Source organism: Triturus cristatus, chromosome 10 (assembly GCF_964204655.1).
Source record: "Triturus cristatus chromosome 10, aTriCri1.1, whole genome shotgun sequence".
NCBI classification, from domain to species: Eukaryota; Metazoa; Chordata; class Amphibia; order Caudata; family Salamandridae; genus Triturus; species Triturus cristatus.
The window spans coordinates 1,096,535,186-1,096,556,931 of record NC_140593.1 but is presented as its reverse complement, the minus strand read 5'-3'; the positions used below and the strand labels follow the sequence as shown (position 1 = coordinate 1,096,556,931).

The window sequence follows — 21,746 nt, the reverse complement described above, 5'->3', positions numbered from 1 at the left end:
TAGGCGACACCTTTACCCACTTACCAAGTCAGAGATGGCCTGTCCTACCAATACCTACTCCCCCTTTGTCTCACTAGCTGGAAGCAATACACACAGACCAACTGCCATCTACACCTAGTTGTATTGCCCAAGATACAGGCTGCAGGCACCAAATGGTTAGGACAAGAAAATGCCAACTTTCTAAATGTAGCATTTTCTGAATTGCGGCTTAAAATCCAACTTTAACATTAAAGAGGGTATAAAATACAATTCTTTGGTTACCAACTCAACATCGCTACCTGCTCCCAATTGAACGTTATCATTTATTAGATGTAATAAGATGACCCCATGTTATCCTATAGGAGAAGGTAGGTCTTGCAGTAGTAAAAAAACAAATTTAGGAGTTTTTCACTACCAGAACATGTAAAAGTTACAAGTACATGCCCAACTTATCTGAAAGAAACACGTTAGTTAGATTCCTCACCTTAGAATATCCCCAGGCGTCAGGCTGGATCCAGAAACATTTTTCGTCAGCAATACCCCTTGCGCGTCGCTAGGCGTCGCCTGCTGCTCCCCATCCATCGTCGGCGTCGTGCGCCGGAATGACGTAGTCGGAGTACTTAGACGCCTCCCTCGCGCGCTGACGTCAGTTCTTCTTTTTTCCGCGACCATCAGCGCCGATCCGGGAAGAACTTACCCCTTAGTCACTTTCTGACTAAACTTTTTTGACTCTTTTTGGCCAGGTTTTAAGGCCTGTGACTCCTGTCATCGACTGATGTCGGTGACGAACCACCATCGCCGGTGCCTTTACTGCTTGGGGCCCGACCACGATGCAGAGTCGTGCCTCGACTGTCAGGCCTTGACCTCGAAGGCTAGACGGGTGCGGTCCCATAAGCTTCTGGAGCTTCGGCACTCTGCTCCGCGCTGTTCCCGGTCCAGGAGGAGGTCCAAGGACCGGTCGCGGAGCCGCAGTCACCATCATCGCTCGTCGGGCTCGAAGTCTTCGGGTAAGTCGAAGCGCTCGAAGAAGTCCAAGAGGCGACACCGCTCTTCAGACTCCCCTCGCCGTTCGCGCGACTCGGTCGAGGGTCAGGGTGGTGCCACCCCCGCGGCTCCATCGGAGCCGCGTGCATCTCCATACCCGCCGGTCCCTGGGACTGATGTGACTCCGGCGGAGTTCAGCGCCTTCCTCTCGGCCATGAGGGGCCTGGCTCCGCCGTCGAAGCCTGCCGGCACGCCTTCGGGCCCCACGGGCTCGACTGGGCGACCTCGCGAGCCAGCGGCTCCGGCCCCGGCCCCGGCGCCGACTACGACTTCGGTCCCGACGCCGCAGGTCCCCGAGGGATCCAGGCCTGGATCTCTGCCGGCGCCGGTCGACCTCATGACGCCTTCTCCGCCGACACCGGTTCCACCCCCGGCACCGGCGCCGTTCCCTGGTTTAGCCCCGGCCCGGCACCGCTCGACGCCGATGCATGAGCATTTCATCTACCGCCCGACTCCGGTTATTCCTCCTGTTTATCAGGAATCGGATGACGGGGGCGACTGGGAGGGGTCTGAGGACCCTATGGCCAGACAGGCCGACCTTTCACAGGACTGGGCAGACAAACTGGGGGATGCCAGTGGTCTGGACACCTCCCCGGTCGCTGGTTTCATCTCTCCTCCGACTGTGGCCTCGGTGGAAGGTGCAGCTTTTTCAGTGGTGCTGCGCAAGGCGGCTGATGTCCTTGGGCTGGAGTTGCCTGCTGTGGCCGTGAGGACTAATGTCCTCACAGAAGTGCTTCAACCGTCAGCAAGCTCCACAGAGCCTCTGCTGCATTTCTATGAGGCACTCGTTGACGTTCTGCAGGGCACCTGGTCCAAGCCCTCCACAGTACCTCCTGTGGATTGGAACGTGGCCCGGCGACACCGCCCTGCTCCGGGCGACCCCAGTTTTCTGTCCCAACACCCCACTCCCGAGAGTCTGGTTATCCAGGCCTCGACTTTCCAATCCTCCTTCCCGTCCGCTCCTCCGGATCGGGAATCCAAGAGGCTGGAACAGTTCGGAAAGAAGCTGTTCTCTTCCCTGAGTTTGGGTCTGCGGTCCTTGAATACCGCTTGCCTCTTGGACCGTTATTCCCACTCTCTGTGGGATACGGTGGAGGACGTGATGCCCCTGTGTCCGGAGGAGACCCGGTCACGGCTCACCCAGGCGCTTGCTGATGGGCGAGATGCAGCACGGCATGCCATACGGTGTGGACTAGACACCACGGACTCGCTGGGGCGGGCAATTTCGACCACGGTGGCGCTTCGTCGCCACGCCTGGCTATGGTCCACGTCTTTCTCGGGGGATGTCCAGAGTACCCTCATGGATATGCCCTTTGATGGCACTTGCCTTTTTGGCGAGAAGGCGGATAGTGCGCTGGCTCGTTTCAAGGACTCCCGGGCTACGGCCAAGTCCTTGGGTCTCTCGCCCCACGGCCGCAAACTTCCACCTTTCGTGGCCAAGGAAGGGGCGCCTCCTCACGTCCGCCTAGCCACCGGCCGCAGAACCAACCTGCACGCAGTCGTGGACGTGGATTCCGCCGAGGCGGTACTGGCGGACAACGTGCCGGTCAGTCCACATCCACCCCAGCAGCATCCGCCTCAAAGCCCTCCTAGTCCGAGCTTTCAGGCCCATTCCACGCCATCACCTGCTCCACTGGCGTTCCATCACGTCGGAGAGGTGGGTGCTGCAAATCGTCCGAAGGGTCTACTCCCTCCCCTTCGAGACGACCCCTCCAGCCATGCCACCACAGTACCACAGCATGTCGGGGGATCACTTGAATCATCTCTGGGAGGAAGTTACAGCCCTCTTGGCCAAAGAGGCCGTCGAGCGCGTTCCTGGTCCAGAAGTAGGTCGTGGTTGCTATTCCCACTACTTTCTGGTTCCCAAGAAGGGCAAAGGGGGCCTACGCCCTATCATGGACCTCAGGAGCGTCAACGCCTTCCTCCGGAAGGAGCGGTTCAAGATGCTCACCTTAGCTCAGGTTCTGGCTGCCCTAGACCCAGGAGACTGGATGGTAGTGTTGGACTTGCAGGACGCTTATTTTCACATCCCCGTCCTGCCGGCCCACCGGCGTTACCTGTGGTTCACGGTGGGTCAGGAGCATTTTCAATTCACCGTGCTCCCCTTCGGCCTCACTAGTGCCCCTCTGGTGTTCACGAAAGTGATGGCGGTGGTCGCAGCTCTTCTGCGCAGATCGGGGGTTCCAGTCTTCCCCTATCTCGACGACCGGCTGTTGGAGGCGGGCTCGCCCCAGGCAGTCGTCTCCCACCTCCAGACTACGGCCGACCTCCTGCATTTGCTGGGGTTCTCCATCAATGTGCCGAAGTCACACCTGAGACCCTCCCAGAAGCTCCTCTTCATCGGAGCGGTTCTAGATTCGGCGCAGTTCTGGGCCTATCCTCCGGAGCAGCGGGTCCGGGATATTCAGGCTCTGATTCCCATCTTTCGGCCTCTATCCTGGATTTCGGTCAGGTGGGTGATGCGGCTTCTGGGGCTGATGGCCTCCTGCATCCTGTTGGTGCATTACGCCAGGTGGCGAATGCGGGCTCTGCAGTGGGACCTGAAGTTTCAGTGGGCCCAGCATCGTGGCAATCTGTCAGACCATGTCTTGATCTCGGAGAGCACTGCGAAGCAGTTGCAGTGGTGGCTCACGAACCGCGATTGGGTCAGCGGCAGATCCCTCTCCCTACCCCAACCGGAGCACGTGGTAGTGACGGATGCGTCCCTCCTGGGATGGGGGGGGCCCACATGGCGGGAGGCGGAGATCATAGGACTCTCGTCTCCGACGGAGACTCTGCTCCATATCAACCTTTTAGAGCGGAGAGCGATCCAACTTGCACTGAAGGCATTCCTTCCCGTTGTCCGGGGAAGTGTGGTGCAGGTGTTCACGGACAACACCACCGCCATGTGGTATTGCAACACACAGGGCGGGGTGGGGTCGTGGACCCTTTGTCAGGAGGCTCTGCGCCTCTGGACATGACTGGAACACCAGGGTATCACCCTGGTGGTTCAACATCTGGCGGGCTCTCTGAACGCCAGAGCAGACGAACTCAGCCGCCGGTGCATGATGGATCACGAATGGCGTCTAAACTCCGAAGTGGCGCAAGGTCTCTTTCGGCAGTGGGGAGAGCCTTGGTTAGATCTATTCGCCACCAAAGAGAACGTGCAATGTCTGCAGTTGTGCGCGTTGGAGTTTCCAAGGCGTCACTCGCTCGGGGACGCCTTTCGTCACGAGTGGAGTTGCGGTCTGTTGTACCTCTTTCCGCCTATACCACTTCTGCCCAGAGTGCTGAAGATGATCAGGCGCGACCGGGCCAAAGTCATCTTAGTGGTTCCGGATTGGGCACGAAGGAACTGGTATCCCGAGCTACTCAGTATGTCAATCGATCCTCCGACACGACTGCCTCTTCGGGAGGACCTTCTGTCGCAGCAGCAGGGGACGGTTCTCCACCCGAACCTGTCCAGTCTCCACCTCCATGCGTGGAGATTGAGCGGCGACAGTTGATGCCATTTGACTTACCTCCTGAAGTTTGTGACGTTATTCTGGCAGCCAGGCGTCCCTCCACTAAAACAGTATACGCCTGCAGGTGGAACAAATTTGTGACATGGTGCACAACAAAGGCTGTGGATCCCCTTTCCGCCCGTCTTTCTGAGGTTCTCCTCTTTCTTCTCTCTCTAGCCCAGCAGGGCTCTGCTCTGGGCACCTTGAAAGGTTATCTATCAGCTATCTCTGCTTTCTTACGACTTCCTGATCAGCCTTCTCTTTTCAAATCCCCTGTTTCTTGTTTCCTTAAGGGCATTACTCACATGTTTCCTCCTGTCCCCTTCGTAATGCCTCAGTGGGATTTGAATTTAGTTTTGACCTTTCTGATGTGCGCTCCCTTTGAGCCTCTTCACAATTGTCCCATTCGTCTTCTGACTCTTAAGACTGCTTTCCTGGTAGCTATCACCTCGGCTAGACTGGTGGGTGAGCTCCAGGCGTTATCGTCTAAGCCGCCTTTTCTTTCTGTTCATCCGGACAAGGTTGTCCTCCGGACTCGTCCTTCCTTTCTTCCAAAAGTGGTAACTCCCTTTCACATCGGGCAATCTGTCACCTTGCCCACCTTCTTTCCGCCTCCGCATCCTTCGGAAGAGGAAGAGAGGCTCCACCGTCTGGACCCAAAACGGGTGCTGTCCTTTTATTCGGACCGCACCAAACAGTTCCGGGTGGACGGCCAGCTTTTTGTTGGATACGTGGGTGCTAAGAAGGGAAGGGCAGTACACAAGCGGACCATCTCACGGTGGGTCGTATTCTGTATAAAGGCTTGTTACTACTTCGCTAAAAAGGACCCTCCTGTAGGGCTGAGAGCCCATTCCACCCGGGCCACAGCGGCTACTACTGCCCTGGGACGGGGAGTCCCTTTGCAGGACATCTGTCAGGCAGTAACTTGGGCCTCGCTGCACACGTTTGCCAAGCATTATTGCCTGGACAGCCAAGTCCGGAGAGATGGCTTCTTTGGCCGTTCTGTTCTCCAGGACTTTCTGGTGTGATCTTGGTTCACAGACCCACCACAGGGGTTGGTATTGCTGGGGTATCTATTCTAAGGTGAGGAATCTAACGTGTTTCTTTCAGATGAACAAGTTACTTACCTTCGGTAACGATGTACCTGTAAGAAACATTAGTTAGTTAGATTCCTCACTGACCCACCCATCCTCCCCGTTTTGCGAACCGACATCTAGGGTTAAGGCTATCCTTTCTAGGGCCCTAGATTTTTTGGCACCAGTGTCGGTCTCTTGCATGGCTCTGCGTTCCTGGCACGGAAAGCTATGTACAAGAACTGACGTCAGCGCGCGAGGGTGGCGTCTAAGTACTCCGTCATTCTGGCGCACGACACCGACGACGGACGCGGAGCCGCAGACGACGCCTAGCGACGCGCAAGGGGTATTGCTGACAAAAAATCTTTCCGGATCCAGCCTGATGCCTGGGGATATTCTAATGTGAGGAATCTAACCAACTAATGTTTCTTACAGATACATCGTTACCGAAGGTAAGTAACTTGTTCTTTAAATACACTCCACCTAGCCCTATAAAAAAAGGTTTAGGCCTGGCAAAAGTTTTGTTTTTTTTTGGCAGGTCGAAATGTCAGTTTCAAACTGCACACACAGGCTGCAATCGCAGACCTTGTTCTACCCCTTAAGTAGCCCTTTGAACATGTTGAAGGAGTGCTGCAGGCCCACTATTAGCATTTAATTTACAGGCCCTGGGTGCATGTGATACCCACTCTACTAGGAACTTACATGTAAATTAAATGTGCCAATTGGGTGTAAGGCAATTTCACCATGTTAAAGGGAAAGCACAAGCACTGGTTAACATAGGTAAAGAGTTGTAAAAGCCAACAAAACGGGTTAAGAAAATGGGAGGGTGAAGGTAAAATATTTGGGGATGACCCTGCTAAGTCCAACACAGATTTGTTTGGGCAATCTTTAAAATGCTGGATTCTTCTTATGCCTATTCAAAGAATGTTATCCAAAATATTGGTTCCTGGATGATGTATAGTACTTTCTATAAAGCTGTTGTGTTTTGTGTTCTAAATTATTCCATGAAATGTACTTTCTCTTATATTCTTTATATTTTATTTACTAAGTTTTAATGGCTTGCATTTGGCTGATGCAAAAAATTAAAGCTGATTGACATGTGATATTTAGCTCGAAAAACCGCCCTCTGCAGCTCATTTATCTGCCAATGTCTTTCTAAATAATATATGGGATAAAGTACCCACTGCCGTACATTATAAGGACATTAGAATCATCAAACTTGCTTGACTATAGAGATGAATGATGTTGAAAGCAGAGTTCCTTTATAGGGTCACGGAGCTCTTAGTTGACTTCCTTTTAATGTATGTCAGCGGGTACTTTGTTTCTTATAATGTATGGTCACACTATCACCCTTCCCCCAAACCTCTTAAATCCTTGGTGGTGTTGCTCTTTCATATGAAAGAGATAGAATGTATGCAGACATGATGAACAAAAGTATAAACTCACAAATTAAACACACCAAAGAGGAGTCGAATATCTTTTGCTAAAAGATATTCGAATGAGATGTTTTTTTAAAATGTGTAGCTTAGAATGTGTAGAAACATATAGAGCGATTCCAGCTGTCCTATAATTACCCAAAGTGTGCTTAAAATATGCATGTTACCATAAGTATCTAATTTCTCCTGATCACTGTTCATCTAGAAAAACAGATTTTGTTTTTGACGTTTAAATTGCAGCTTTAATTATGCACCATTTCCCTTCCTTTCCCCACTAGGGTCCTGGCTCTGCAACAGGCAATATTGTGTCAGAACTCAACAGTAATAAGTTATTACAGTTCAGCAGCTACGTAATTTCTTAATTACAAGGAACTGGAGACTTCACAGGTTGCATATAATAAAGAAATTAGAGACTGGCTTTCATATAGAGATTGCAGGCTCCCATGTATTGGTCTGTTTAAGGCTGAGTAGTTTGTTGCTTCCAGATGTAATTGACAAAGGGAATAACAGAAGAATCATGTGTAAACATTCCAGTATGTATTAGATGGCATTAGTTACTTTAATGCACCCTAAAAATGTTCTAAAACGTTTGGGGATTGAGTAAATATTTTAAGTATTTTTGTGTTTTTTAATAGCCTGATATGTATCCCGGAAACTGTTGGGCATTTAAAGGATCCCAGGGCTATCTAGTGGTTCGACTTTCTATGCAGATCTACCCCACTGCATTTACACTAGAGCATATACCAAAGACACTTTCACCAACCGGAAACATCACCAGTGCACCTAAAGAGTTTGCAGTGTTTGTAAGTAAACCTTTTTTGGTTCTCAAATGATGGAGTGATTTGTTAATGTTTGCAGTATTTATCCTAAATGTTACATTTTCAAATGTTTGCCTTTGTATTAGTACAGTACAATAAATGTATTAAACTTGTGGCCATAACTGAAAGACGATTTGCAATTCTTTACCCTGGTAATCGCAGAGGCAACGATACCATTGCCCTCTTCAGCTTTCTTCCATATGACCTAAGTCCTATTGTTAACCACACTTAAGACTTCTGATCCTCCCTAATACGAAACTCATTCCTCCTAGATGTAAGAATTCTGCCTCTTGTTTGACTTGACTTATCCACAATAACCACCATCAATGTAATTAATCAAAACCGAGGGAACATGATGCAAAGGAAGATGTTCTGCATCTCTCATCCATTTAAGACACCTTTTTCAGTTTTTAAAAGGACTCTCGCCCACTATTGTTAGTGGCATGCTTTGAGGTCCCACTGAGATAACCTTGCCCAGATGCTACCTGAATCTGGGTGGGCACTACCTTGCTCATCAAGGGAGCTATTTTCTTTTGGGAAGGGATCTATGACTAACATTGCCTGAGAGGACCCAATGTCTTTCTTGCGATGTTTTTTTCCAGGGTTCCGTGGGAAGATTAACAACAAAGCGCAATGCCTCAGGAGAAAGTAATCCATTCCAGCATCTGGGCACTACATGTTTTGGCCACATTGAATAAAACCTAATAAGAGAGCACAATAATTCATATAGGTTTGTATATCTTCTGATACATTGTGTCTGTTTAAAAGAGGCAAACAGGCACCACACAGCGTTGATTTTCCAAACATTTACTCAGACAACAGACATTTAACTATATTTGGAATCTGAAAGAAACACGTTAGTTAGATTCCTCACCTTAGAATAGAATATCCCCAGGCGTCAGACTGGATCCGGAAGATTTTTCGTCAGCAATACCCCTTGCGCGTCGCTAGGCGTCGTCTGCGGCTCCGCGTCCGTCGTCGGCGTCGTGCGCCGGGATGACGTCGTCGGAGTACTTAGACGCCGCCCTCGCGCGCTGACGTCAGTTCTTCTTTTTTCCGCGCCAGTAAGCGCAGATCCGGGAGAGCTACCCCTTTTAGTCTTTTTTGACTAACTCTTTTTGATCATTTTTGATCCCTGTCTGTCGACATCTGGTGCCGGTAGGATGCCTGGGTTCAAGGCTTGTGAAGACTGTCATCGACTGATGTCGGTGACCGATCACCACCGCCGGTGCCTCTATTGCTTAGGCCTCGACCACGACGCGGAGTCGTGCAACGACTGCCAGGCCCTGACTTCGAAGGCTAGGCGGGAGCGGTCCCGCAAGCTTCTCGAGCTTCGCCACTCGGCTCCGCGTCGTGCGCGATCCCGGTCCAGGAGGAGGTCCAAGGATCGCTCGCGGAGCCCTAGCCGACGCCACCATCGATCGTCGGGCTCCAAGTCGTCGGGTAAGTCCAAGCACTCAAAGAAGTCCAAGAGGCGACATCGCTCTTCGGACTCCCCTCGCCGGTCGCGCGACTCGGCCGAGGGTCCAAGTGGTTCCACCCCCGCGGCTCCGGCGGAGCCGCAGGTGCCGCGTCCGCCCCCATACCTTCCGGTCCCTGGGGCTGACGCGGCGCCGGCGGAGATCAGCGCCTTCCTCTCGGCCATGAGGAGCCTGGCCCCGCCGTCGACGCCCGCTGGCGCGCCTTCGGGCCCCGCGGGCTCGACTGGGCGACCTCGCGTGCCGGCGGCTCCGGCCCCGGCGCCGTCGACGACTCCGGTCTCGACGCCGCAGGTCCCCGCGGGGCCCATGCCTGGGCCCCAGTCGACGCCGGTTGACCTTGTCACTCCTCCACCGGCGCCGACGCCTGAACCACCGACGCCGTCACCGGCGCCGCCGACGCCGACGCCTGTGACGCCGACGCCCCAGTTTAGCCCTCATCCGGACCCGACGCCGGCACGGCGTCCGCCGACGCCGCATCCGACGCCGCTAGAGACCTACCATCTCTACAGTCCGGTTCCGATCATTCCTCCTGTTTATCAGGAATCGGAAGAAGGGGGCGACTGGGAGGGGTTCGAGGACCCTCTGGCTGTTCAGTCACAGCTTTCTCAGGACTGGGCAGATGAACTGGGGGAGGCCAGCGGGCTGGACACCTCGCCAGACGCTGGATTCACTTCTCCTCCGACCGTGGCTTCGGAGGAGGGTGCAGCATTTTCTGTGGTGCTGCGCAAGGCGGCTGAGGCCCTTGGGCTCGAGTTGCCTGCCGTGGCTGTGAGGACCAACATCCTCACTGAGGTGCTTCAAACCTCAGCAAGCTCCACTGAGCCTCTGCTGCCGTTTAACGAGGCCCTCACTGACGTTCTGCAGGGCACCTGGTCCAAGCCCTCCACAGTTCCTCCTGTGGATAGGAACGTTGCCAGGCGCCACCGCCCTGCTCCGGGCGACCCCAGCTTCCTGTCCCAACACCCCACCCCCGAGAGTCTGGTTATCCAGGCCTCTACTTCCCAATCCTCCTTCCCGACCGCTCCGCCGGACCGGGATTCCAAGAGACTCGAGCAGTTTGGCAAGAAACTGTTCTCGTCCCTTAGTTTGGGCCTGCGGTCCTTAAATACCGCCTGTCTCTTGGACCGTTATTCCCATTCCCTGTGGGATACGGTGGAGGACGTGCTGCCCCTGTGTCCGGAGGAGGTCCGGCCACGTCTTTCCCAGGCTCTGGCCGATGGGAGGGATGCAGCACGGCACGCCATAAGATGTGGGCTTGACACCACGGACTCGCTAGGTCGGGCGATTTCCACCACGGTGGCGCTCCGCCGCCACGCCTGGATGCGGTCCACGTCATTTTCCGGGGATGTCCAGAACACCCTCATGGACATGCCCTTTGATGGCACTCGCCTGTTTGGTGAGAAGGCGGACAGTGCGCTGAACCGCTTTAAGGACTCCCGGGCTACGGCCAAGTCCTTGGGCCTCTCGGCTCCGCGGGCGCACACCTCCGCTTTTCGCCCCTTTCGTGGCCAAGGAAGGGGCGCCTCCTCACGTCCGCAGAGCCACCAGCCGCAGAACCAACCTGCGCGCGGTCGCGGACGTGGCTTCCGCCGTGGCGGAAATGGAGGCCGACGTGGTCAGCCCACATCCACCCCGGCAGCATCCGCCTCAAAGCCTTCCTAGTCCGAGCTTTCAGGCCCATACCACGCCAGTGGGCGGCAGAGTTCGCCATCACCTGCTCCACTGGCGGTCCATAACATCGGACAGGTGGGTGCTGCAAATCGTCCGAAGGGGCTACTCCCTCCCCTTCGAGACGACCCCTCCAGCCATGCCACCACAGCACCACCGTATCTCGGGGGATCATTTGGATCTTCTCCGCGAGGAAGTTTCGGCTCTCTTGGCCAAGGGGGCCGTCGAGCGCGTTCCGAGTCCAGAAGTAGGTCGTGGTTGTTATTCCCACTACTTTCTGGTTCCCAAGAAGGGCAAGGGGGGCCTGCGCCCTATCTTGGACCTCCGGAACGTCAATGCCTTCCTCCGAAAGGAAAGGTTCAAGATGCTAACGTTGGCTCAGGTTTTAGCTGCCCTAGACCCTGGAGACTGGATGGTAGCGTTGGACTTGCAGGACGCATATTTCCATATCCCCGTCCTGCCGGCCCACCGGCGTTACCTGCGGTTCACGGTGGGCCAAGAGCACTTTCAGTTTACCGTGCTCCCCTTCGGCCTCACCAGTGCCCCTCGGGTGTTCACGAAAGTGATGGCGGTGGTCGCAGCTCATCTGCGCAGATCAGGGGTCCCAGTCTTCCCCTATCTCGACGACTGGTTGTTGAAGGCGGGCTCGCCCCAGGCAGTCGTCTCCCACCTCCAGACTACGGCGGATCTCCTGCATTTGCTGGGGTTTTCCATCAACGTGCCGAAGTCACACTTGAGTCCCTCTCAGACGCTCCTCTTCATCGGAGCGGTTCTCGATTCGGCGCAGTTCCGGGTCCATCCACCGGAACAGCGGGTCCGGGATATACAGGCCCTGGTTCCCATCTTTCGGCCTCTATCCCGGGTTTCGGTCAGGCTAGTGTTGCGGCTTCTGGGGCTGATGGCCTCCTGCATCCTACTAGTGCATCACGCCAGGCGGCGCATGCGGGCTCTGCAGTGGGACCTGAAGTTTCAGTGGGCCCAGCATCACGGCAACCTGTCCGACCATGTCTTGATCTCGGAGGGCACTGCACAGCAGTTGCAGTGGTGGCTCACGGACCGCGAGTGGGTCAAGGGCAAGAGCCTCTCCCTTCCCCAACCGGAGCATGTCGTAGTGACGGATGCGTCCCTCCTGGGTTGGGGTGGCCATATGGGAGAGGCGGAGATCAGAGGCCTCTGGTCTCCGGCGGAGTCTCGTCTCCACATCAACCTGTTGGAGTTGAGAGCGATCCGGCTTGCACTGAAAGCCTTCCTTCCCTCTGTCAGGGGAAGTGTCGTGCAGGTGTTCACGGACAACACCACCGCCATGTGGTACTGCAACAAACAGGGCGGGGTGGGGTCGTGGACCCTTTGTCAGGAGGCTCTGCGCCTCTGGACATGGCTGGAACACCAGGGCGTCACCCTGGTGGTTCAACATTTGGCGGGCTCTCTGAACGCCAGAGCAGACGAACTCAGCCGCCGGTGCATGATGGATCACGAATGGCGTCTGAACTCCGAAGTGGTGCAAGGCCTCTTTCAGCAGTGGGGAGAGCCTTGGTTAGATCTATTCGCCACCGAAGAGAACGCGCAATGTCAGCAGTTCTGCGCGTTGGAATTTCCAAGGCGGCACTCGCTCGGCGACGCTTTTCGTCACGAGTGGAGTTGCGGTCTGTTGTACGCCTTTCCGCCTATACCACTTCTGCCCAGAGTGCTGAAGAAGATCAGGCGCGACCGGGCCCAAGTCATCTTGGTGGCTCCGGATTGGGCACGAAGATACTGGTATCCCGAGCTACTCAGTCTGTTGACCGATCCCCCGATACGTCTGCCCCTTCGGGAGGATCTTCTGTCGCAGCAGCAGGGGACGGTCCTCCACCCGAACCTGTCCAGCCTCCACCTCCATGCGTGGAGATTGAGCGGCGGCAGTTGATGCCATTTGACTTGCCTCCTGAAGTCTGTGATATCATTCTGGCAGCCAGGCGTCCCTCCACAAAGTCGGTATACGCCTGCCGGTGGAACAAATTTGTGGCATGGTGCACAGCAAAGGCTGTGGATCCCCTTTCCGCCCCTCTTTCTGAGGTTCTCCTCTTCCTTCTTTCTCTGGCCCGGCAGGGCTCTGCCCTGGGCACCCTGAAAGGTTATCTTGCTGCCATCTCCGCCTTCTTGCGGCTTCCTGATCAGCCTTCTCTTTTCAAGTCCCCTGTGGTTACACGCTTTCTCAAAGGCATTACACACACGTTCCCTCCTGTCCCTTTTGTAATGCCTCAGTGGGACTTGAATCTGGTTTTGACATTCCTGATGTGCGCTCCCTTCGAGCCTCTTCACAATTGCCCTCTTCGTCTTCTAACTCTAAAGACTGCTTTTCTGGTAGCCATCACCTCGGCTAGACGGGTGAGTGAGCTCCAGGCTTTATCTTCAAAGCCTCCTTTTCTCTCTGTTCATCCGGACAAGGTTGTCCTTCGGCCTCGTCCCTCTTTTCTTCCTAAAGTGGTGACTCCATTTCACCTTGGGCAGTCTGTCACCTTGCCCACCTTCTTTCCGCCTCCGCATCCTTCCAAAGAGGAAGAGAGGCTCCACCGTCTGGACCCAAAACGTGCGCTCTCCTTCTATCTGGACCGCACAAAACAGTTCCGGGTGGACGACCAGCTTTTTGTTGGGTACGTGGGCGCTAAGAAGGGGAAAGCTGTGCACAAACGAACCATCTCTCGGTGGGTCGTTTTGTGTATAAAAATCTGCTATTCCTTGGCTAAAAAGGACCCTCCTGTTGGGCTGCGCGCCCATTCTACTCGGGCCACGGCGGCTACTACTGCCTTGGGACGGGGAGTCCCTTTGCAGGACATCTGTCAGGCGGCGACGTGGGCTTCTCTACACACGTTTGCCAGGCATTATTGCCTTGACAGCCAAGTCCGGAGGGATGGCTTCTTTGGCCGTTCTGTCCTCCAGGACTTTCTGGTGTGATCTTGGTTCGCAGACCCACCACCGGGGATGGTATTGCTTGGGTATCTATTCTAAGGTGAGGAATCTAACTAACGTGTTTCTTTCAGATGAACAAGTTACTAACCTTCGGTAACGATGTATCTGTAAGAAACATTAGTTAGTTAGATTCCTCACCGACCCTCCCATCCTCCCCGTTCTGCGAACTGACATCTAGGGTTAAGGTTGTCCTTTCAGGCCCCTAGATTTTATTTTTGGCACCAGTGTCGGTCTTTGCATGGCTCTGCGTTCCTGGCGCGGAAGGCTATGTACAAGAACTGACGTCAGCGCGCGAGGGCGGCGTCTAAGTACTCCGACGACGTCATCCCGGCGCACGACGCCGACGACGGACGCGGAGCCGCAGACGACGCCTAGCGACGCGCAAGGGGTATTGCTGACGAAAAATCTTCCGGGTCCAGTCTGACGCCTGGGGATATTCTATTCTAAGGTGAGGAATCTAACTAACTAATGTTTCTTACAGATACATCGTTACCGAAGGTTAGTAACTTGTTCAACAGACTTATGAAATGTCCTGCAACCAAAGCAAAGCAATTGCTTGTCATGAACACTCTGTGGTGTTATGATTTCCTTTTTGTTTCTCCAGGCATTGCAGCATAGGTTATCGGGCCTTCAGACGTTCTGCAGGTTCCTATTAAGTGTCACAAAATGGAATCTGAAATGAAGTAGATTCTACAAGCCGAACCAGTGTAGTCTTCCTGCTGCCTCTGTCTATCAAGAATCAAACATAGGTAGAGAACTCGGGTGGAACTTATAACAGAGCTCCACAGATCAGTTCTTGGCAACACTGACTTTCAGAAAATATCCTGAATTCTCTAGATAAACTCTTCCTCTGGGAATTGGCAGATTCTGCATTATCACGCGCCTCTAAATCAAGCACCTATAGCCAGCCATACATCTCTAGTTGTTTCGGACGAGGAAATTCTTGACACTGACATCCCTTCCTCTACTACACTTATTTTTCATTTTGGCATTCAGTCTTACATGCCACTTCGCAACTTTTGCTTCCCACTTCCTCCTTTCTCTCTGCTCACCATTCACTGTCATTCCTTGTTGCCAATCGCATGCTCGCTTATTCTCTCCACTCACTCTGTAGCCTTTCTCTCACCTCCAAAGCCATTTGTTTCTTCTCCATTTTCTTCCTTTTCTCCCTCCTTCATCTAAATCTCCCGCTACTCTTTCTACCTACTAATTTTCCCCTCCCATTTATTGCTTCTCTCCATTCATGCCGCTCACTGACTATTCCCCCTTTGAACTCTTCACGTGTATCCTTGCTGCTCTTGTCCCTGTTCCTTTCCTTTCCCCCATCTCCGTTCTGCCCTCTCCCAGTCTCTTCTGCGTGTCTATGGTTGTGCTCTCTCCTACACAGCGAAAGGCTCTATTGTCAAGAGTGACCGAAGCAGATGCGTTTTAGGAAAGTGTGCAAGCACTCGCCCAGAAGCAGCACAGTCCGAGATCAAGTAGACTAGTTACTTTCAAAGTTTAAAAATGAAACACTTTAATGAAAACCCTCTTTTAATAGTGACAAAACCGTGTTGTATGTTCAGTGCTCATAGGACCATAAGGAAGCTGCCCCCCCCCCGTGCCTGCCCATCACCCGAGTGAGCAAAATTAAATAGCAATTAAAAGATTAGGGTGGGATGAACTAATCAAAGGGAACACATCAGTCATTCATATATGCATATGTAGTGTATACTGCACTGTAAACAAAACTACAGTCAAGCCCTAAACATGTGACCCCAGACTAGCCTGTGTCCGGTAACTTGAAGTGTTTCCAGGTTGATTTACAGGGGCTTAGGCACTGTCTACTTTCTCTGCATTTTGTTATCAAGCATTTTCTTTGTCAGCTTACCAATGGCAACATTTAGGAAAATAGGGAAATGCATGCAACACTGCACTGTCCTGGAGCTGCCGCTGAAACGCCACTGTATCACTGTGACCCAGCATTAGCTAGTTTACATCTGTGTAGGGGAATTCGTGAAGTGGTACCCAGCACTGGTTCAGATGCAACTCATCTCCGTGACAGCGCCACCATTCCCGATCTGGAAGAGCAGGCAGCCATCGCACAGTACTGTATGCAAGATAGCACCAGCCGAAGTGAAGCCTGTAGTGGAGGCCAAATGACATTTAATAGTATCTCCGCTTCAGTTGGTGGCTGGGCCAGAATGACACATTGATTTAAACAACCTCTTAATTAACTATATGGTACAAAGAGGAGGGAACAGGAGCAAACTGCAAGAGATTTCAGTCTGATGACAGATATTCATCAGCATTTCTGGGACCTTGCTGTAGCACAGGAAAGTTCCCAGAATGCTTTAGTCTGTCTTTTGAGTGACACTTGGAAGGTCTTGGTAGTGTGCTTAAGTAGTCTCTTCATGAAGCACCTAATATAATGCCATCATTTGGCTTCTGGCCATCTTAGAAATCCATTCTTCTCATATCACTTGTAGTAAATGCCAACTTTTTAATGCACTCTTGACACTTATGTTTATTTCTGAGTGAAATCTAGACTAATCATATTCTCCACAAGCTCTTTTTTAATTCTTATCTCACTCACAACATCTAATAGTGGACTTCTATTTTAGCCCATTGTTGGACACTTCAGATGATCAGTCAATGACTTGTCTGTTTTAGCTCTGACAATCATAGTGATCTATGAAATATGTAGAATCTATTGCAGCATTAAAGCTTTTCAGTCTCAAGCTTATCTTTGCTGTTGTGCTTAATAGTAGAAATGTGTTGCATGAACTGCATTGTTGTGCAGTGAAACTGGTGCCTTGTGAGGGGCTAACAGCAACCTAATATATGCAGATTTGCAACATATCCATGCTGCAGTATCACTTTGATTTGCCGAGTCCCATTAAGTGCAAAACTGCCTTAAGTGAAAATGCACCTTTAAGCAAGTGTATTATAATTTTACCCCAGCATTAAGTGAGTATTCTCACCTACGATGTTTTGTGGGGGATCTAAAAGTGAGAGGGAAAATTGGGGTTTGGAGATGGGTAATTAGTTTACAGTTTTAGAGTATTGAATTGAAAGGGAGCATACTGGTCTTGATATATGTTGAAATAATGTGAATTGGAAGTACGATTGTTCCTTTTTTGACCAGTTTGGCTGAGGGGCAGTGTATGCAATTATGGTGTTATATCGCACTGTAAACACTTGTTTCGGTCACAGGGTTTAGAAGACGAATATCAAGAAGAGGGAAAGCTTCTTGGCCAATACATGTATAATCAAGATGGAGATCCACTACAAAGTTTCCAAGTGACGGTAAGTGTAGTTTCCATAATAATGTTTTAATTGTTTAAAATAAAAGGACATGACATTTTTAAATCTGTTTTGAGAAATGTTGATTTTGGAAATTGAGGCGAGTAGTCATTTACTGTTTAACATTTAAGCTAAGCAAAATCATCTGAGAAAATAATGCATCACCCCCACTTGACATTGTATTAATGTTGAGATGTCACTCATAAGGAAAATAATAGATTTTATGGGTTTTTGGGTTTTCAGTTTTTGTGGTTTTTTTTTGTCTTTTTATTAGTGGTCAATAATTAAGTCAAAGTAGTGGTCTTTGTGGCAGGTTCTTTAGCAGGTCTGGAAACTGCCTATTAAACTAAATTTAGAATTGTATTTGGATATTTAAAGTAGCTGTGAATGTAAAGAAAATTCTCTTGTCCTCACCCAATCAAGTACCCGCAACAATCAGACAAAAAGTAATGTCTAGTGGCATTTCGACACCTATTTAAAACTCATCCCTAGATAGCCCTTTTTAAAGTATCACACTTTCCTTGCTTCATTTTGACTCTGGAGGAAAGGCCTGTTCCTACCTGGAAAGGCTCTCAAAATTATTTGCATGGTTGACATTTGTGATGAGTACATCAATTAAAAAATAATTTACCAAAGACATTCCTTAAATTTTGTTGTGTGGAACTTATTAAAAAGGAATTTTGACATTAACTTGCAGGAAGAAAATGAAATTGCCTTTCAAATAGTGGAACTTCGTATCCTGTCTAACTGGGGTCACACTGAGTACACCTGTCTGTATCGTTTCCGGGTGCATGGGAACTCTGCCGTCCGATGAAGAATCCTGGTCAACGTTGTTTGTACATTTTATTATTTGTGTATTCTCAACTCCTGAAACACTGGACATTTCAGGGAAGTATAGAAGTGGCATTTACAGCAGAATCCCTTGTCTCTTCTGGTTAAATATAAGTCTGTCAAAGTACATAGAAACATCTAGTGCTCAGCTTGTTGGTGTCAGTCCGCTGTATTGCCAGATGTGTATCTTTGTCTCCCAGTGGAGAATAATAGTGCATGAATAACACTTGGCAATCAGGATGTCAATTTAATTTTATTTGGTTGTGCTCTGAAAAGTCTTTTGTCTAAAGTCGCTTGTTAAGCTGAAAACTGTGTCTGCTGTCATCTTAACTACTTCTGATAACATGATTTAGGCAATTATTCTGTATAAATGTATTTTTGCAGAAGACTTGTTGCCTTGAAGAGATCTCAAGATTTATTTTCTTTTGTCAATATCCTTGCTGTTCCTCGACCCTGTATATTTTGCGCTGGAAACAAGACACTGAAGTATAAAGGCCACAGTCACTGAGCTACTCATCACCATATTGTTTGTAGTTCTGAGCTCTAAGAGCACACCGTTGGCACTTTGCATTATATCCTGATGAACAGAACAGAATCTTGTCAGGCTCTTCAACGCTTTTTATTTGTATAGGTCTTTCCAGGGGTACAGAAAAAACTGTTGGGTGTTCAGGGTTGCAGAAGACAGTCAAACAAAAAGAGTATATTTTGAGCAGTTTACAATGACATCCAATTTTACTCCACGGTAGAAGAATACTATTATGGTAGCAAGTACATGATGCAGGAAAATTGAACAGTCTAGCACTTACCCTAGCTTTTATTGGAAGTTTGTGTGTATGCGTAACAAAAGAACTCCAATGAAAACTCTGACCATGTCTCTTATAGGCCTACTGAAACGGTGCAAACTCTGAAGAAATTGATTTTTTAAATAGTTAGTCTAGCTCCAACAGAAGAACATCTTTCATTTGTCTGATAACCTCGAGTGGAATTAATTTTTTACTTCTGTCCTTGGGACAGTTGAATTGAATTTAAGAATCAACCCAAACGTCCGAACTTCAACATGCGTAAAATGTCCTAGAAGTCCAAGAAGAGTATGTCCCCTCTACCATTATAGTTGCATGTTAAAACACACAACTGAGTTTTAAGTCCCATAAGCGATTTTCAAGAGCAGGTGGTTGGGGGAAGGGAAATCAGCTGCACTAAAGAACATCCATCCATGTTAGTTTGTTTTGCTTCAGATTTGAATGAAATGCGAGATGGAGGTAAATATTGCATATCTCAAATGTAAATGTGCAAGCAATTGTGTTTCTAGGCTTGGTGTAGACCAAACTTGAGGTTGGATGAGTGTCATTAAAATTCCTGTGTGCCATAATTAGAAATCTTGTTGGTGTGTAACAATGGAACCTAGCCCCTTTCGTTTGTACAGTTTGTACTTTTATAGATTCCCTTTACATAAGCTTTTGCCTTATTTCTTGAAATGTCAATCATTTATTTGTAGAGTTTATTTCCCCTTTTTGTATTTTTTTTTTTTACTGTAAAACACCATTCATTTTAATGTTTTTATTTGAAAAAGGTATGAATTTATAAGCAAGATGTATTTGTTATATGCGATACACTAGACTCCAAAGGCTGAATTTTGGTGGCGGGTTTGACCGATATTTTTAACCAAAATACATTTCTCAATGTTTTTGCTTTTTGTACAGAGATTTTAGTGGTGATTTTTGTATGTGTTTTATTGAGAGAAAAGCCCTCATCTGCCCTGTACCGTAAACCCTAGTGTACTTCCATGATGATAAAAAATAATGGCTTATTTTTTGAATAATTAACTTTTTATTTGTATGTTGCACAACAGTCCTAAGACAAATGAAAGCCTCACTGTAGAAATTGCCTCTGTTCATTCACGCAGCTGTTGTGCAGAACCCGTGGCCTATGCAGGAAAGTGTAATAAATGTACAGGAATTTCGTATATATTTCAAATATATAGATGAAAGGCATAATATGTAAATCTAAGATGGGATAGGGGATAAGTATGGGGACATTTTGAAAAACTAATTTATTTTTGAAGAAATAAAATAGGACTTTGTGCAATGTATTTTTGTAAACGCTTTCCCAGTTATTTTGTCTGAATGTTTACTTGCTTTCAAAATTGTCAGAATTCTAGTCCAAGGTTTAAAGAATGTAATTTTGAAATTGCATGTAATATTTGAAAAACAGTAATAAACAGTGTATTTTCTTTTTTCGTATCTGCTTACTTTTGTACATGGTTGCTCTACTACTACTACTACTAGCATTAAATTGGATTGAAGGAAACCGTGAACTTGCTGCTTGTTGACAATCCCATAGGTGTTTGTCTATTGGCTAAAACGCACATGGCCCGCTATCTTCATGCAGCTGTGGCCAGCCAAAGTCAGACTTGTTAAAGGACCAAAGGACAGAAACTATTCACTGTGACTTAAATTAGGAAATTTGGCACCAAACCGTGTTTTGAATCACAAAGATTTTATTCCCTTGATTTGGTTGAATTATGTCTTTGCCAGAAAGATTTTGTGGTGGTTGCTCCTTTAAGATGGCTGTGCTGGGTTGACAACAGGGGGTTTTGGATTATGTGCCCCGCACCCTGAAAGTAAAAAAGGTGGCGGCTTTGTGTTTACTGAACATGCTGTCACCTTATAGTCAGTTCGTGGGATGCTGGTACCCATTGAGCTTGTGAAATAGATCAGTAAATATATAGTAGGAGGTATGTTTCTTGTTTACATTTTAAGCTGAATTACCTTTTTGATGTGTATGCTTCGATTAAATCCCCTAAGAGCCACAGATGGCCAGTAGAACGTCTGCATTTTGGCATCACCTTAAGAGAGTTCTAATGGGAAACTTTTGTCGATTTTAAAAAGGTTCTTCCCAATTTAATAAATACGTGGGATTATTTATCCACTAGCCCCTATCTGTAGTTTTTAAATTTCTGCTAGAAACCTGGACCCCACATTAGTAAGGGAATTCCGAAATCTCCATAAAGCTCCCGGACCACTTCTGTGCTAAACTCCACTTAGTTGGCAGGGTATGCACAGACGTGGGTCCCTTGCTCACTTTGCCACTAGATTCAAGCCATCCTGGTCGACGAGGGCTGTTAGCCCGAAACCCGTCCCAGGATGCTTGTTTCCGGTCCAGGGAAGACATGGCTTGGCAGTTTGGGCTGAACTGTTTCCCATGAGGCACAGGATCAAGACTGATTTGCATATAGCTGTATCTGAACTGAGATGGCAAAGTGAGCTAAAGAACAATGATGGATTCTACCCAGATCTGTGATTGGGGGGTGATGTCTGAAAAGTTTCAGCGCTACGTCCATCATCTCCTTGTGTTTGCTAAACTCCACTTAGCCTAGTGTAATGAGTAATTGTTCTCCATTTACATGCGATTACTAAATTACCAACCATTTGCTCACTCCCATTTTAGCCAACATTGTGAAGTGGGGATGGTCTATTATACAATTACAGAGAAAAAAAAGTTCATTTTGGTTTAAAAAAAATAAAATAAACGTTCAGTTCCTAAAAAAAAGAATAAGTAGTTGTCAAAGATGAAATGACTACCCTGTCACTCACAGCTCCCACAGTTTATTTCAATAAAATTAAATAAGCCTGTAATGTTAGTCCAAAATAACATAAAGGTACTTGTAAAAACAAAACTCCCCCTTGGGTCACTTGATGCTGCA

At 49.2% G+C, this 21,746-nt stretch overlaps 1 protein-coding gene across 8 annotated transcripts in view; it reads left to right on the top strand.

The window, feature by feature from the left end:
- SUN1 (Sad1 and UNC84 domain containing 1) overlaps positions 1–20,276 on the top strand; it is a 406,387-nt gene extending 386,111 nt beyond the window's left edge. For all 8 annotated transcript variants that reach the window (XM_085629317.1, XM_085629315.1, XM_085629312.1 and 5 more), the window contains 3 exons: positions 7,650–7,817; positions 17,123–17,215; positions 17,910–20,276. In XM_085629317.1, coding sequence (XP_085485443.1) covers positions 7,650–7,817; positions 17,123–17,215; positions 17,910–18,026 — 378 coding nt within the window. In that variant the 3' untranslated portion in view covers positions 18,027–20,276. The remainder of the gene's footprint in view (positions 1–7,649; positions 7,818–17,122; positions 17,216–17,909) is intronic.
- The last annotated feature ends 1,470 nt before the right edge of the window (positions 20,277–21,746 follow it).